Raw genomic sequence first — 18,699 nt, 5'->3', positions numbered from 1 at the left:
GAAACATACGTTTCCTTGCCTTTTTTAGAATAATTCACATACGGTCTTTAGAATTATTAGTTATCAGACTATTCTTGTTGATATTAAGCCAGTCTGGTTTTACAAATACCAGGTTATTAATACACATTTTCTCTGATGTGCCTGATGTTTTAGCTGAAAGCTAGCTGCCGTTTAGCTGAAAAGCAATCTATTAAATTGGCGTCATCAATACGTTGACATATCTCCAAATCGGATGAACAATCATACGGTTTTGATACACAATGCAACATACAGAAAGATACGTCAAATTTGTCCACAATACCGTGCTATTTAAATTTGTTGTTAAAAAAATGTGTAATAATCACTCGTGGAAATGTAGAAACCGGAAATAACTTATTTTTCATCGTAATAATTCAGCATATTCATTACCCTAAAAGCAAATGTTGATTGTTTTGAAGCCCCAGCTGTTGGATTACGATTGTCTTAAGGGCAACATTTTGCTTCCATGTCAACATAATGATCAATTTGTCTTGATATTGTTTAGAATTATACTTTGACCAAAGTAATTACCATTTTGTCCACCGCGCTAAGATTGACTAAAATATGAGTATTCTCAGAATGTATTTTATTTTATTAGGTAGGTACTTCGCATGATCGTCTTTGTATCTTATACAATGAATAGACTTACCATCTAATTTTATGGATCAATTCAAATGCAGCACAGATTAGGATTTAGAAAAAAATTTTCAAAGTATTTTCGTCACTTTGGACAAAAAGTTTTCAGACAAAACACCTATATAGATATTTAAAAGGCTATTTATGACGAAATAACACCGCCCCTTAACATGTCCATTCGCGAAGCTCACACTACCGTCCTGACATTAAAACTTTTGTCCAACAAACGACAGACACGTTTCAACATTACGACTTTTTGTTTTGGGACATCACAATTTATTATTGTGCTTGTATCTATGATACTGGCCGCAAATTGTTTGTGAAATACAACAGTTTTGAAACAAAAGTACATAACCATACACAACAAAAAATAAAAATAAAAAACCGGTCGAAACTTACCTAATTACTTATAGAAAATGGTCTTTTTCTGATTGGTCCGGGCCTTGGATGTTTATCTATATATATATTCGTTATAAAATATAGTATCGTTGAGTTAGTACCCCATAACACAAGTCTCAAACTTACTTTGGGGCTAGCTCAAACTGTGTGATTTGTCCTAAAATTTATTTATTTATATAGGTAATTGCAGTTTGAGCTACCCAACGAGCCAAATTAACTCTGATTTTTAAAAGTAGTTTTTAATTCATACAACATTCTTAGGGCATATGCACCTCCTTTTTTTTGTATTTCCTGTCAAGTCCCACAAACGTTACACCCGTTTTCTCTTCTGCCTTTACTTCTACAATCTTCAAACATAATTAGGGAATAGAATTGGAACAGAGATAACAATAATTCCATTAGCTGAAATCCGAGACTTGTTTACTGTTTATAGGAGGGTTAACGTTTTACGCACGAACTTAACTCGTAAACGTTTATGCATTTGTTAATTGATTTATATTACGAGCCTAACGAAGTTCTAACTTATGATTGTAAAGTTTTCGGGCAAGCACATAGTTTTCGCTTCGCTGGTAGTATGAGATAAAAAGCACGCAACATAGAAAGCACGGATTTGTATGGAAAATCCCATACAAATCCGTGCTTTATTTTTCACATGTCATCGCAGAGTCCAGCTGAAAATCTGCGACATCAAAGACCAGCTATAATCCTGCTACGAACAGATTGAAACTAATCAATAATACGGCCAATGGTACAATAGTTCCGTATAATTTCAATTTGATAAAATGACAATGTTATTGTGGTCATAGCACAACACTAGTCCGGAAAAATCCAATTCTAAATACATTGGAGAGCACTGTCACGCAAAGAAAAATTAAAACATTTTCGCAATTTTTCATAAAGATTTTGTAATCCTTGGTAATAGAATATTATCTAAACAACAATATTCTATGGCTAAGAAATCAACCGAGAAATCGCTTAGATGATAATAATCTATATAATTTCATTAACTATTCGAACTGCGCTTGAAATCATTGGAAAGTGAACGAAGGGCGACTAGGCATCGTGCAACAAAATCACTCAAACAGATTTATTCGTAACTAGTTGCGAAACAGTGATTAAAAATATTTTTTGTAGCTTATGTAAATACTGGTTACGAAAGTACAGTAAGGGTATTGTACTAGCTCACACGGACCCCTAAAACAAAACGAGCGTAGTAACCCAGCCCGAGTAGGATTGCGAAAAGCTGACGTCTTTTTGCGGCCATTATTCTCGTCTACTAGTGCACGATTCGTAAACCTATTTTTGACTAACTTTGGTGGATATTGGATAGAGTCGAATAGGTATATGGCATGGAATTAGTAGGTACTCCGTAGTACCAATTTCATGGTAGGTTAGGTTAGGTTAGGTTAGGTTAGGTAAGATTTTTTTAGACATAAGAACTTGTGACGCAGTTTATGTCACTACAAAATATTTGTTCGCAATAACGCAGAGAGTCGAGCCATGAGAGCCATGCTCCGTTGCTCAGTCGCCGTTCCGTCATTCTTACGTCCGTCGACAGACAATGCAGAAATTGTATGAAGTTTCGATGTACATCAACACACGTCAATGTCAAAACGTACAGAAAACAACGGAGTATACTCATGGCGCGTTGTCGCAAAGGAGCGCGACTGGCTTTAATCATTCATGAACCTAAACATTTCATAATTTTAATTTGTTTATATCTAAAGAAATAAAACAAACTAAGTGTACAAATCCAACATAATGCTTTATTTTACAAATTTATCGCCATCTATTTACTATGCTATGTATAATACAAGTGACACCGCTTTATATACAGAAATTTCAACATTCAAATATAACCTATGTAAAGATATAAGGCACATTTAATATTCCTACATCGACAATATTAGTAACTACAAATTTTATACATTTGTAAACATTAAAAAAATAATTAGCGGAAAATTAGAAGTCTAACAAAATTGAGCTGAAAGTTTTTACTGACACATTAATTAAATTAAAAAAAGACAAGAATTTACGTTCTCATATTGAAGAAAAAGAGATGACCCACATCAGACTAGTCACATTGAAACCATACAAAATACTACAAAATTTATTTGTACGTAATTGTGACTTTGTAAAAAGAAATTATAATTCTTGAGTCGAAACTGGTTTCGAACAAAGATAATTTTTCCCTTTATCTTCACTAGTTACAAAACAGCAGTTTCAAAGAGTTACAATGATATCTAAATAAATTTAAATTGTATTTTTTAAATACTATTTCAGATATATTTTTGAAAGCAAAACCAAACTTTTTGAAAAAAAATGTATAAACACTAACTGAAAATTTCTAGAAACAAACTTGAGCACCTATTAAAGATAAGTGTTACAATACAATAAAATCAATAGTGAGTGTGCATTGACGAACTTTGAGCAGTCAACCAATTCTTTAGTATTTCCACAGAATAATGTTTGAAAAAAAAATAGGAAGACCAACGTAACTGTACGTATTTGTGTAGATTGTATACAAAAATTTTGGCAAAACTCTATTAATCAAAGATATGTTTTTTATTATCAAAATGAACATATATGATTCACAGACATAGGATTTTTTTTTCGAAATAAACAATCTTAAATCACATGAAAAAGGAATGTAAAGGTCAAAGTCAACAAGTTAATATTATATTAATATAAATGGTTTCATAAAACACAAACACAATTTTACACAAAACCTGGAATATTTTACGTAAATGGAATTATCTAACCCTAATAAAAATAAATCCGATAGTCATACAGACGTAAAAAAATATTTGAGACATTAAATCTACTTAAATATAAGTGAAACATACCAAAATATTATTTATTACGTTACAGAAATTCAAGAAAAAAATAAACTCTAAAATTCAGTCACTTTCGTTTAAAATCTTTCTAGTTACGAAATCCAACTAAAATAAATATAAATTCGTTTAAAACACTATTCCTTTAATAAAAAAAATATGTATATAGATAGACTCACCCAAATATTGAATAACATAAAAATTGATTTTAATATCTAACTATTCAATTTCTATACAATAAATTTACTAGATTACGTAGGTACCTAGTTGATAAGTCAAAATGACTATGATACATTTTAAAAGTAAATCACAATAATTCCATAAAATCTAAAAAAAAAACATCGCACACAGTAATTAGGTATAATAAATATTATAAATATATCGTACTATATAATATGTCAAATAGATATGTACAAGTTAGTATCAGCTATAGCTAAATAGTAGATAATACTTTTTACAGAATACTATTTCAATACAAACAGGATATTTTGTACAAAATACTTTTGAATAACGATAAATAAAATTTCGATTAATAAAAAAACATCCAATTAGAAAAAAAGACTTTGTTATAAAAGCAATCAAGTGATGTTATTATAATACAGAGAATTGTGTGACAACTACAGACACAAAAATCACTCGACTCATAAAATTTCAAAACATATAATTTTTCGATCATATTTATACATCAAACTGTCCACAAGAGAAAAACGCAGACGTTTGTTATGAAAAATATGCCGTCATAACTTCAAAATGCCCAAACTTGTATAAAAACTTTCGCGCAGAGAAACATATATTATCATAAAAATATAATATCCTAAATATGTATATAAACTAACTATTGTGATGATCACAATGAAATAACCATGATCGTGGCAAAAGAACTATATTTTTGGATTTTTCTTGCATTCAATGAAAAGCTGAATATATAAATCCGCAATGTACGCGATTCGACACGATCATGGCTATACCTGGCATCACCAATGCTGCAGACTTAGCCAATGTAACAAAACTTTTTTATTTCACAAAAATTTGGACACAACTTAAAACTTAAAATCAGATTAAAATTTAAAATATTGATATAAAATTTTAAATGATGCCCAAATTTTGCTATTGCTGAGTATCTGGTGATAAGGAAATAAATTCACTTTCAAAGTGAGTAGAAATAAAATAGCTCGATACAATTGATATTTCCGTATACGTAAATCAGTGAAATGATGATTATACACCTTGAAATGTACAGTTAAATAAACCATTGACTTAAGTCTGAAACTGGCATTGTCAGCTAAACTCAGACACGTTCAAGGAACACGTTTTCCTCGAAGCCGAGCACGCTTAATTCAATTAACGATAAGATTCCCAAATCTCTAACCGAACACGTGTAACAAGTAATCAATTGGCGGGAGGGAGGAGAATCAGTCCCTAGACACATTAGGCCAAAACCGTGACGTTATAACGAGTGACATCATCAATTACTGTTTCTACATTACTAACTTCTACAGAAGCCGGTAATTGAAATTATGGTACATCTAGATTATTATTTAAATATACATCAGCAGCCTTATCAACTATTATAAAAATGGCCTCAATTCTTCTTGAATAAAGCTAAGATTTCGAGTAAACAACATTGGCCAAAGCCTTTATTGTAATACTGTACATTAGCAAGGTTACAGCAATTAGCCTCAAAATCTTAACCATTATAGTCCAGTGCAATTGAAATCACAAACACTAAGCACACGTTGCGTTCAAAAACAAGTGATTTGTCAACACTCGAGTCTCTGTCTCTTAGATGAAGAGGATTTCATCGTAGGCCTCCGGCTACTCTTGCACGAGCTCTGGAGACAGTCTCGCTGGGTTGAAATTCTCCATGTTCCACATCTGCCTCGTTTCCTGGTCGTTACACACCTCCATTACGATTTTGTCCTTCTTCCTTGATATCGCCATACATTTTTCGCTAGAGCCATGTTTTATATGCTTATTCTGAAATATGAATAATTATTTATTTTAAACAGAGATATAAAGTAAATGTATGAAGATAGAGAGTAAAACCTATGTTAGCGTTTAGCTAAACAATGTTGTAGTATTTAGACGAAAAAATAATAACATTTTGAAAGGGAATCACATTCCTGTCACGGCTTAAATGTTTTCAAATCGTATTAATTTCATTGTAACTTTTGTAAATATGTTAAGAACTTACAGCATTATCATACAGCCATAGCTGGTTCCCTTTGGAACCGTGACAAGGATACAAAACGACGTCGTGTCCAGAATAGTCAAGACAAGTCTCGTCTCTTCTGATTTCCCCATTCTTTGAATACATCCAATACTGAAAATTTGCAAAAAATATATTAATATTGGAATTTTAGCATAAGAGGCAATCGTCTATATAATTTAAGTTTTATTTTAATTGGCTTCCTTAATTAAATAAAATAAATTATTTCACAAACGAAAAAGGGTCTTATAAATATATGACTATATAAATACAACATGAAAAATTTTTGAGTATTTAAAAAAAAACAAAAAAGACATAAATTAATACATAAATTAATTAATTTTAAAGAACATTCTTTAAAATTAATTAATTTATGTATACCAGTCTTTAAGATTTTTGTTACCAAAATACATATTTTGGTTGAAAAATATTCATCAGTGCGCTAAGAGAAACTCTTAAGTGCTGTTGAAATCAGTACGATTAGAACTGCTGCTATAATAGAACCTCGTTAATCTTTCTAACTCGCAAAAATTTATTTCACTACAGAACAACTTAGGTATAAATGCAAATCATATGAAACAGGTATTAAAAGCGCACGTACCGTACGTACGAACAAAAGGATAGGATACTGCATCATTTTCAGGTGGTTTCTAAGGATAAAGGAAACCAGGTGAACTGGAGATAGGAGGCATCGAAGTAGTCGTACCATCTGCAAGTAAACAGACAACCGACGTACATGCCTATTGTCAAGTAGCAGATAAAGTAAAGTCTTTCTGCTAACCGTATTAATCAGGTATATTATTATCAACAGTTATAGAGTACATTCTAAAGGATTTATTGCCTTTACACACCCTACAATGGCCAAACAAAACAGGCCGTAACTGAAGACATACCGGCCGTAACAAGAAAAACGTGGTCGATGTACCGTATCGACAAACCTACATGTTATCAAATCGGATACCAGTTACTGACGTCTGCTTGAAGCAGGCAGAATTCAATCGCGCAATGTCTAATCAACATTTTTATTCAAAATGAATTTTTATTCAAAATGGATGGGTGGTGCATCAGAATAAATTTGATCGAGAAGATGAACTTAAATATCATCTGCATGGTATTCACTGATAATAAAAATACAATTCTGGTTTGAAGTCTAATACATAGACAATGTTAGAATAGGGATGTTTTTTTTGTATTGACGGGAATTAGAGAATTTAAAATTGCGATTGCTGAATATTATTTAGTATTGTTGGAGAAGTGATTTTAGCTAGTCTCTTTGACCACTTTATAACATACGCTGATGACGTCCAAAAAACAAGAATGCTACCTACATGCGCGTTTAATACCTCTTTCGTAGTAATTGCATATAATTTGTATACGAAAGTTTAATAAAAAAGTAATAAGTAATATAAATATATATCATTACACAGGCATAAGAGTATACGTATGAATATGTATACATATTTAATATGTTCAAATGGCTAAAAACTAAATATATATAATCGAACATTATACATAATATGAATTATAATTATTTATTTAAACATTTATATCGAATTGTATATAGAACAAAAGAAAATACCACCACCAATACCCTAAAGGTAAAACAATATCTACAAAAAAGTAAAATTCAAAAAAACACAAAAGTAAATTAGTTGAGAAACTTAGAACTAAATAGTAGCGGCAGTACCAAATTTATGGGAGTGTCCCAGATGAGAAATTAAAACAAATTCCGTTACAATTTTAATGTTTATATATCAAGGAAAAAGACAACAGTTTCAATTTAAAAAAGAAATAATTTCCCTTTTGTCGCAACAAAATGATAAAATTTATTTCGTGCGTGATGTTATTAAATTTACAGCATTAGAAGCAAAAAGTATACCTTACCACTTTAAGGCTAATGTTGGTTAGTGATGATTTAAGTCATTAATGTACCCAAACCTTTAAATTTATAAGCGGTGCCGATTGACCTCATGGTAACAGAATAATAAAACATTCTTGTAATAAGTAAATATTCTCAAAACGAATATCACAGAGCATTAAAATTATGACAACTTTAACTATGATGAAATTTGAACTATGAAAAAGTCATCATACAGTCGAATTTTAAAAATCAAGAAATTGCAAACGTCAATTTTTCAGCACAACTTATAAATGCAGTCAAACTTACCACGATGATGATCACCGACTACCCTCTACAAGATGAAAGCGTAAGCGTTTACATGAAGGAAGATGGCGAAACAAACCTGGTTGCCGTACTCCCCATGGCATGGCCAGACGTTGACTGGTTTCTTCATATCCTCAGGTCCGGCCGGAGAGTCCACACACATGGAGGACATTCGGTTCGCGATCTGGTGCCATCCATTAGTTAAAAAGGCGTGCCAAAAGCAAGCGTGATTACTCAGCACCATCATTTGAATTGATTATATGCTTGACAATTGAAAATAACATGGTATATGTAAATTTGATCATTTTCCTCTCTAAGATTTGATGATTTTTGGGAGGGTGTTTTGAGACGCTAATTACGAATTAACGGTTTCTCCAATACGTCCTAGTTTTCAGAAACTATTTGTTTAATATGAAGTCATTATACATATTTTACAAAATAGAGATTTAAAACTATGAATTGTAAAAGGTTAATTGTAAGCAAAAAATGGGATATCTCCGCCGTTTCTAGTGCTTATTTAGTTCCTTGTGTCTTATAAAATAAAGTTATTTCAAACAAACAAAAAATGAAATTTGTTGATTTTATTTTATCCTGTTATAATGATTACCAATAACTATCAGACTCCAGAGAGGAAAAAAATCATTCAAAAAGGGAAAATTTTAGACAAGCCTAATATATTTAAGTTAAATTTAGGAAACAATTTTTAATTTCAAAGGATAATGCTGATTCAAATGAAAAACATAAATGGCAATGAAAACAAAATAACGAAATCGATCACTTATTCCTCATATAAGAATAAGTTGACAACCAGATTTGGGAAAGTTTCTACAACCATTCAAACCCTGTTTGCACTCCAAACAAATATTGGAGATACCTGATTCGCATGGTTATGATGGCATCTGTTTGGGTACACTTTAGTTCCAACAAGGTCTGCGTTGACGTCATCGTCACCATCAAGACACATACGCCTTAAGAACGCATAGTTTCGTATCTAACATAAATATAAAATATTGTAATAAACGTGCGAGTGCTGGTCGAGCTAACTAAGTGCTGTAAAGAGTGCAAGTGACAAAAGGCAAAACACGACATATTGTTGTCAACTCCAGCAAAATGGTACTGCCGCTGCTGGAATTGAAAACTATAAAAGACCTGATTTCCACCCTGCCGATGACACGGATATATTCCGACTGCTTTATGGTGATCAGACTTGCGGGTCGGCGAGTCCAGACATATCTTTTGGAAGGCGACATTTCGGATCTGTACAGGTAATTTTGGAACAACACTTTATTTATGCACTCATATATGTTAAACGGTATAGTGTTTCTGTATAAAAAAATACCGCAATATAAATGCCTAAGATGTATCATAAAATAATAATATTATTTTTATACGAACCTCTCCGTGAGCCACGGATTCCCCTGGGATAAATAGCTCAGGGTAAATATTCGTCAAGTACCATTCAAAAGATTTGCAACCCAGTTGTTCCCTTAACATTTTCCTGCTAGTTATGTCACCGTAATCCCCTTTATCGTTGCCAACACGCTGATAGTAGTACTTAGCGTAGTCGTCCAGCCACACCTTAAATCCGAAAAATAGTAGATGTAACTTTCAGATAAAAAACAAAATATCTTTTCAAATATTCGAAGCATTCAGTGTACTTAGTTACTTTCAAAAATATGGATTGAAAACATGAATTACAATTTTATTTTCCAACAAAAATAATTATTGCGAAATAATGGTAAAAACAACGACCTATATAAATGCAAATACAGGAATTTTACCTCAGCCAAACGAACGGAATTTTTCTTCAGTACATTGACTCCGGTCCGCCATTTGTAGGGCGAACGCTTCCTGAATATGTGACCGACATGCGAGCACGGAACTATTTCCAGCGTCCCGCCACACATCCACGTTTTAAAAGACAGTTCTAGATTCTCCCCACCCCATATATCAAAGCCGCTGTCATAAGTGCCCAACCGTTCGAAGAATTCTTTGTCAATTGCGAATAGACCACCAGCCATCGTTGGTGACCAGACAGGTTCAGCAGTATGCTCGTGTCTCGCTCGCTCCTTTGCTGGTACAGGATGCCAATTGAACTGCAGGTTCCAATCGAATCCACCAACATTCACAGCTGTTGAATCTCTGTAGTGATACTCCAAGGTATTGTCATCAATGACATCGATGACAGGGCATACTACTGTCGTTTTGTTTCGTGCTATTCTGTCCAAGAGTGGTTCAAGCCAACCTAAAAATCACAATATCTTTTTAATAAGTATGATACATTGAACGAACAACGATTGTAATTACAAATCTGTAATATTATATAGTATATAGGATGCACAAGGCTGTTCTAATTTTTTGGAAGTGGGTACGGCAAAGAGTCCTGATAAAGATAGAAGAGCATGAGAAAATTCTGCATCAGATTACAGCAGCATTACATATCGCTACATTGACGGCATATATAAGATATAGAACTTTCATCTTCATTACTTCGCAATACATACCTTCAGTGCATTCGCAGTGGCTGTCGAGATACGTCAACACTGGAGCGGTGACGTACCGCGCGCCCAGTAACCGGGCCCTGATGAGGCCTTCTCGACGAGTCGCGCGAACTATCCGTACTTTTGGTAAAGCTGACATGTAGTCGTCCAATTGTTGCATCAGGTGAGCTGAGAAAGAAAATGGCAAATAATGGCCCGGCACCATTGCACCGTCGCGTCGATTTAGCACGTTGCTATTCCGTTGTTTTTCATAAGTTTTGACATTGACATTGACATGCATCGACGTACGTCAAAACAACGAAGGAAGACCATTGAGTAATCGGGCTGAGCTCATGTAAATCCACACGGAAACATAACCGAATTATGAGGTGCAATCATAAAATACATTGAGAATGTTTGGCATTAAGTGACCCTAATTTGTCATGAACACATCAGTAAAAGAAGCTCTAATGTTTATTGTTGATGCTGAAATATTAAAATCCAACTTCACTATAACACTTACGCATATCAGAGAAGTCGTCAACCAATACGATTTCCTGGATTAGTTCGGGAGGCGACCTGTCCAGTACCGAATGTACAGTCCTCAACAGAACCGACCACGCCTCGTTGTGGAAACATATCACCACTGATGTCTTTGGCAGATTCTTCAAATACCGCCCTGGTTGTTTACACCTATTAAATAGAAAAAATATTATGTAGTAACGTTCATTTAGTCGGAAAATCTATTCTACAATATTATAAATGCGAAAGTTTGTGAGGATGTACTTATGTTTGTTACTCTTTCACGCAAAGTCTACAAGACGGGTTGTTATAAAATTTGATACACTGGTAGAATTTAACCTGAAATAACACATAGGCTACTTTTAATCCCGAAATTCCCACGGGAGATTGCCTTCATAGTGCATAATAGTAGTTTTGGTTTAAATCTTTACAGTTTGTGATAAAATCTTATTTGAAACATCATATATTTAATAATTTTATTGTTAAGACTAATTTCAGAATAAATCAAATGTCATAAAGTAGATTTGTGAATAAGGAGTTTTGACTTTAACAAAAAAAAATATCAGCCATTTTTGTTATAAAAAAAAGATATGCTTGTATAAAATGTGATTTAAAATTTACATCTTCCAACTCCTTACCATTCGTCCCTCGGGTCAGGAAGTTTCCTTCTAATCGATATAAGATCGCTGACGTATTGATTGAAGGCGTTCTTCTTCCATCCAACGGCGACGGCTTCTTTGGCCTCCACACTGAGATTCTTGGGCAGCACGACCGGTTTTCCGAGTTCCCCGGGAGCATTGTCCGATCCTGGAGCGGCTAAGACTCCAAGTCCTGCGGATATAATCAATCAATAGGAATCTATATGGAAATCCATTGAAAATAAGGAATTAAGTTGATGCTTCATAATTATGACTATCATGGTCATAATATATAGTATGGTATGCTCCATAGCATACCATACTATACATATGTTTAATGTAGCATACTTTATTATTATTATAATATATTATAATTACCTGATGCTGAACTACATTTGCTAGCCTTACATTTGAATATTATAATATAAAAAAAAATAAGGAAAGATTATATGAAAATGATCAGAATGTAACAGTTTTAATATCAACTATAAATCTATCATTTTATATATAATTCATTATAATAACTAAGAGTCATGAAGACAGAACTGTCTCCACGTGTCTTTGTGAGAAATTGCGATTTACCACCACCATTTGCAATAGCTATGTGCCAGAGTTAAATTAATGCATAGTATATACAATTCTATAAGGAAAAATTAGCTAAAAACGCAAAAAATCTAATCCTTCTTTTTAAAATGCGTTTTTTACTAACAAAATAAGCGTTAAAATTACCTTCGTCCCCGCTTATGCGAACCATCCAATTGATCTTCAGTTCTGCAGTGATGACAAAGTTAACATTGATACCATGCATTAACAATAGACAGCAGACAAAACAGAAAGCAATATTATACATGCACAAAAGTAAATCACAAATATATAAACTTCATTAAGTAATCTATTGTAATTATTATAATATTCTCATACACCTATACTGAATATCATAAATAAAATAAAAAGTTCTTACTATTTGTTTCGGGTGAGTTTCTGATCAAAGAAGGATAATTATCTATAAAATGGCAAAACATTAAAACAATTAAAATTAAGAATTAATAACGTGGTCATGCAAAAGGGAATTTACAAAAACTTACCATCAGATAGAATGTTTCCGTAAGATTCGCTTTTTCTCTTTACTGATGTAGGTTTGGCTAACTTCAAGGGTCTTGCATCAGCGTCATCGTACTCAGGAGGCGCAACTAAATTATTTCTCGTTCCTCCATTTGTCGTTAGTAGTGCAATCATAAACCATAGTGCAGTTAAAACAAGCACAGCCTTCAAAATCAAAGTCCGTCTTCTTAAGAAAAACATGCTGTAATATTTCATCTTCAGCATTGACAAATTTCTTTACTTCTTGAGCTGTTTTCGATTTTACAACTCTTTCATTTGATTTTAGGTCTAACACCTATTATTTATAAGAATTTGAGCAATTCAGTTTTCACTATCTATAATCACAAAAGGTGGACTAGCATAAAACGAGATATGTTTTCGTATTCCCTTCTGGTAGCAGGATATGCTTCAGTAGATCAGATATGATTGATTCTTCTTCACATGACTTTGGTGAATGTTTTGGCTATAACCTCGCCTGTTTGCGCCAGAACTTCGTCGGTTTCTTCCTTGCTTTTTGTTTCATTGCTCGCACGTTGTCGGACATTTTTCATCCATGATGTTTGGATAACTGTGAACAAAATGTAATTATATTTTAGTAAGAAAATCTAACCTATACAAAAACTAAGTGTACTATGAACTAGAACCTGTAAGAACTATATGTATACCACAAGATATTTTCACATGAATATTTAAAACTTCATTTTATTTAAATTATGACCGTAACCTCAATAATTAAAACAATAAAGGATAATGAACTATCTGCTATGTATTATATTTATGCATTAGAAATCTGATCCACCCTTGACAATGACTGCGTCCTAACCATTACAATACAAAAGGTTGTTCAATTCATTTGTAGATCTTTATCTTTGTAGGCATCATCATCATCAGCAAATTTAATGTCTCAGCTGTTTAGGCACCTCCTATCTTATGTGTGCAATGAGGATCTCGAGATAATACATTTTCGTTCCCATCCAATGACAGACTATTGCGGCTTAACTGCCATTACAGTTCGGCGCAAGCGCTGCTAGCGCCAGAGCTTGATGGTGCAGCAGGTCGAAACTTGCTGCACCATCCAGCTTCTCATCTTTGAAGTACAAACAAATAAAAATTTAAAGCCGTAACTCGTGACATTTTGAGTGAAGTGTAAACACAGTCGTAAGCACAATCATTAAGTTTTACTGTAATGTGTTGCTCCTCAAACTATTACGATGTGAGCTTGAGTGCTTCAGGCATTTGAAAACTAAACGTTAGATTAGTTTTAGAATGTAATACTAGATTAGTATATATTCCACTAAATTTATTTTTATTCTAAAATGTTATCATATTTTTTGGATGCTGGGCCCACCACCTGTTAATTTGTTCCTCTTCTTTTACTCCCAAAGATTAACTGTTATGTTAATCTTTGGGTCAACCAGAAAATGCTATGTGTGTGCAAATTAAATATAAATAATACAGTATATACGACTACACTATTTGCGTAATTATTATGTATTATATAATATTGTTTGTGTACCTACTGTATTTATGGGCAATAAAGTTTTATTCTGTCTGTTATTACAATATGTGTAAGTAAACAAGTCTAGAATAAACATAATTTTTCCAAACATTGCTGGTATCCTGCATTTTTATTTTGTTCTAACTTTATTGCAACTTAAAAGATAAAATAAATTATTGATGACTCTCATTATTCTCCCTCTCCGCCTACGCCCTTCTAGTACCTGTATATAGTCATCTCTCCGGACAAAATAATAAACCTACATTAAAACTATTCTTAGCATTCATGAAGCTTGTCTTTGTTGAAGGGAAATCATTTGTATAAAATTAAATTTCACAATAGATGCCTACTCGATTTTGTACTTAAACACATCGCCCACCTCAAATACAGGTAACTTCGTGTCTATCGCTCCTGTTATTTTAAGGTATTACTCTTTTTACTATAATTCATGAATTTGTCTTTGCTGAAGGGAAATTATTTGTATAGAATAGAATAATAATAAGAGGTAAACTGGTCGATAGTTGAGTTCGTAAGCATTGTAGAATCTAAACAGATGTTTCATACGAGTAACAAATATATAACAGATACAAATTCCGAAATTTCTGTATGCGAAGCTTTAGAAAACGCCAAATAGCTTAATAACAAAAAAATATAAGAAGGCATCTCAAGTGAATTCCGACTAATGACACAAAGATGAAACATCAACGCAAAACAAAATTGATACAAAAAGAAAATAAAGTCAAAGACACGATGCTCAGATTTTCCTTATCTTTTTACTTCCTAAAATCCAAGGAGACGTCTTTAAGTAAAACGAATGCAAATAGGAATCCTGAGATATCCTCGAGGTATATACGCTAACTGAACCGAAGGTTCTTTAAAATTCCTTAGGAATGGTACATGCCACACAAATTTACAACACAAGTTTTGTGAGCAGATATGGATGATGAAAATAAGTCGGTATACAAAAAATCAATGTCAAAAAATGATAAAAGTTTTAATGGTCTCCCATAAAAACTGGCTGATCAGCTGATAAGGCTAGGTATGGGAAATCGAAATTTTTCATTCTTATTACACAGTTTATTTCTTTAGGAATATTACAGGTATAGGTACTTCATAATGTTCGTAATTGTAAGAATTGTGGACAATAAAACACTCTTTATTTAAATCAAATAAAACAAAGACATTATACACGTAGTTCACCATTTATTTTCAGGAATGTTTAGATTCTTCTGAGAAAATTTATTAAAGATTTTCACTTTTTAATAGCTCTCAACTCAATCACAGACTTACACAATTACCCTCAACACTTAATACCGAAATACATTACTACTGCTCAACCACGAAGCAAAAAAAAAGGAGAGGACGCCTTAATGTAACTTCTGTAACAGGATTAGTTTATTATATTATATTATATAATAATAAATAAATTAACAACACTCAACGGCCCACACTCTGCACTAAGCTTGCATCGCGGGTCCGATTCACACAAACACAGACACGGGCACCAACCCAGAGTCGCAGAAAAATATCTATAGTCACAGTACAAACACAGTACAAATATTTGCCTGCACTGGTAAACGAACTTCAGGAGGTGTGTGACGATACGCGGGGATGAAGCAGACGTGTGGTTCCTCTTTGGCCCCTTTTCGAATGGAAAATGAAATAATTCGCGCCCCTTTACACCTGATATCTGTGCTGCTTTCATCGTAGCTGTGCACAAGTTGATACATCGGTTCTTTTTCTATATATAGTCCGCGTGCTCAACATTAGCCGGGTGGGATGGGGCGTTTCCGTGGCCTGATGGATTGTTCAGCTTCGTACATTATCGAGGTGGATGCCTGGCCATTTTTCAAGCCTCGCAATTTGTAGGCAAAAATATCTTTATGGGACGCTTGAGGAATTAGTGAAAGTTATTTGAAAAGATAACTTATATTTTTTTACTATGGTTATTTTTAAGTTCAACTTTAAATACTTTCGTTTTAGTACAGTGTCAAGATACTTAATAAGTTAGATTTCGTGAGCAACGAAAAGTTTATGTAGTGGATGTATAGGTCATAATTTTTATAAGAAAATAAACTATCGGAAATAAGAAACCTATTTCACTTGAGAGATGACAATATAGATAAATAAATATATGAGAAAAATAATTTTAAATGGACAAATGGCCGAGTAACGCGCATTTATTCTATTCTCGTTTGACGACTTTTTTGTGTGTAAAATAAAAGAACTAAGAATAATAAAGTAAAAATTAGAAAAATTGCTAAGATTTGTGCCTCATCGCGGCGATTGCTTGTAGCGATAAATATTGAGAGTATTGTTCCCTTGGCACCAAGGCGGTACAACAAATGGCCAACGTCGGGAATATTAATTGGGAGAGTCGATAATTCCCGAGGATATTTCATTAAGTTATTTATAAATACGTAGTCAATATACATACCTAATTTGTCGGACAGTATAGGTATCATTATTTTTAACATCCAAAATAAAAACCCTGTTAGATGCGAATTTTATCCAAGTACACATTATAAAACAAAGTTCTCTGCCGCGTCTGTCTGTTCGCGATAAACACAAAAACTACTGTACGGATTTTCATGCGGTTTTGACAAGTATATAGTGTGATTACTGAGGAAGGTTTATGTGTATAATTTATTGTATTTTTACCCGAGCGAAGACGGGACGGGCCGTTAGTATAAAATAAAGTAATCTGCCACGTCTTCGCGATAAACTCTAAAACTATTGCTTGGATTTTAATGCTGTTTACTTCAATAGATATGTGATTCCTGAGAAGAGTTTATTGAATGAGTCTAGTGAATTTATGTAATAAATAATATAAATAAGTCGATTTTGATTATAAGGCTGTATGTATAATATTTTAAGAAAAAAAAACTCAGTAATGCAAAATGGAAGCCAAGATAACTCCATGAGAATATAATGTCAAAATCTTTTAGCGTAATTGAACTGCACATTTTTAATAAAGTGTCATCCACCTCGCTCTGGCGAGGCTGAAAAATGCGAAACGCGGGAAAAATAAGATTACATTTTTCGACCTGGATGTTAGATTATGAATGCATATACTTAACCTGATTCCGTGATACCCGATGCTGTTTCAGAAACTTATTTAAACTTTCCAAAATACAACAGCCGAATAACTGTCGGAATTTGTCTTAAAAGGGTATTGAAATTTTAATTACTTTGAGCCTTTAGGTTTGAATTTGGGTTAAGTATTTAGTTTAGTTTGGAGATCATTCATTCCCAATGCTTGCTCATTTTATACTTCCTTCTACTACAATGATTGAATCACTTTTGTTTGACAAAATAAATACATTTTTTATTTAGTACATATTCATAAATACTCACTTTTTAAGCACCAAATCGATTCTCCTTTACGTTATCTGAAACAAATAAATACTTTTATCAGTTAAACCGCTTCGTCTTAGATAGAATTCGTAATAGAATGAGAATAGTCGAGGCATATTCACATATCATTGAAACATGAATAAATAGGGCAGCAATATTTTGAATATGAGTTATAACCAATTATAACCATTCACAATTATAACCATCACAGAATCAGTATGGAATTATAACCATCCCTTATCATGGAATTGCAACGAATCTTCTAATAAATCAACCAAACAAGCAACATTTGATAGAAAAACGTGATAAAAATCCACCAACGTATACAAAGAGACGAAAGAAAAAATAAAAATACAAGCATATTTAAAACATTTATGTAATAAGAAACTAGATTTATGCAGGCACTTCTCTCGTCAAATTTTGAAATAATTATTTTCATAGCTACGATCTGTAGCCATAAAAGTCGGAATAACCACTATTGAAAAGAAATGCCGAAACTCATTAAAATTATAGGCTCATATCATACTAGTCAGGCATGCGTGTAGGTAAAATGATATTACAATATTGTCGTCAACGGAACCTATACCCCCTCCATCGAACCATTCAAAAGAAGGATATATTTATGTCTAACAGTGGCTTCACAAAAAAAGACAATTGTGATTATTAATTAAGGCCCAATTAAATATAAAAGGCTGCGAACGACCATCAACTAAAGATAAGTTGGATCTCAATTATAACCCTGTGATAAAATCTCGTCGTCATTCAATTGACAAAGACAATGTTTTACGAATCTCCAATTTAGGTTGGGGTGATAAGTTTGGCCACAAAAAGGCCATTGCTAAA

General features: G+C 33.0%; 1 protein-coding gene across 9 annotated transcripts in view; it reads right to left on the bottom strand.

Moving 5' to 3' along the window:
- Positions 1-2,797: 2,797 nt before the first annotated feature.
- Pgant9 (Polypeptide N-Acetylgalactosaminyltransferase 9) overlaps positions 2,798-18,699 on the bottom strand; it is a 183,416-nt gene continuing 167,514 nt past the window's right edge. For 3 of the 9 annotated variants that reach the window (XM_053754119.2, XM_053754118.2, XM_053754120.2), the window contains 12 exons: positions 17,857-17,891; positions 12,986-13,569; positions 12,862-12,903; positions 12,630-12,671; positions 11,901-12,093; positions 11,264-11,433; positions 10,765-10,929; positions 10,042-10,505; positions 9,656-9,838; positions 9,135-9,251; positions 6,082-6,210; positions 2,798-5,864 (listed from right to left, as the gene is read on the bottom strand). In XM_053754119.2, the coding sequence (XP_053610094.1) occupies positions 5,703-5,864; positions 6,082-6,210; positions 9,135-9,251; positions 9,656-9,838; positions 10,042-10,505; positions 10,765-10,929; positions 11,264-11,433; positions 11,901-12,093; positions 12,630-12,671; positions 12,862-12,903; positions 12,986-13,226 (1,908 nt within the window). In that variant the 5' untranslated portion in view covers positions 13,227-13,569; positions 17,857-17,891 and the 3' untranslated portion in view covers positions 2,798-5,702. Of the gene's footprint in view, positions 5,865-6,081; positions 6,211-8,339; positions 8,445-9,134; positions 9,252-9,409; positions 9,518-9,655; positions 9,839-10,041; positions 10,506-10,764; positions 10,930-11,263; positions 11,434-11,900; positions 12,094-12,629; positions 12,672-12,861; positions 12,904-12,985; positions 13,570-17,856; positions 17,892-18,699 lie in introns of all 9 variants that reach the window. The other 6 variants (XM_053754122.2, XM_053754121.2, XM_053754124.2 and 3 more) reach the window with 6 other exon arrangements.

The sequence above is a fragment of the Plodia interpunctella genome, chromosome 13 (genome assembly GCF_027563975.2).
Source record: "Plodia interpunctella isolate USDA-ARS_2022_Savannah chromosome 13, ilPloInte3.2, whole genome shotgun sequence".
Lineage (NCBI taxonomy): Eukaryota > Metazoa > Arthropoda > Insecta > Lepidoptera > Pyralidae > Plodia > Plodia interpunctella.
The sequence above is the reverse complement of the archived record's forward strand: the minus strand, read 5'-3'. Positions and strand labels throughout refer to the sequence as shown.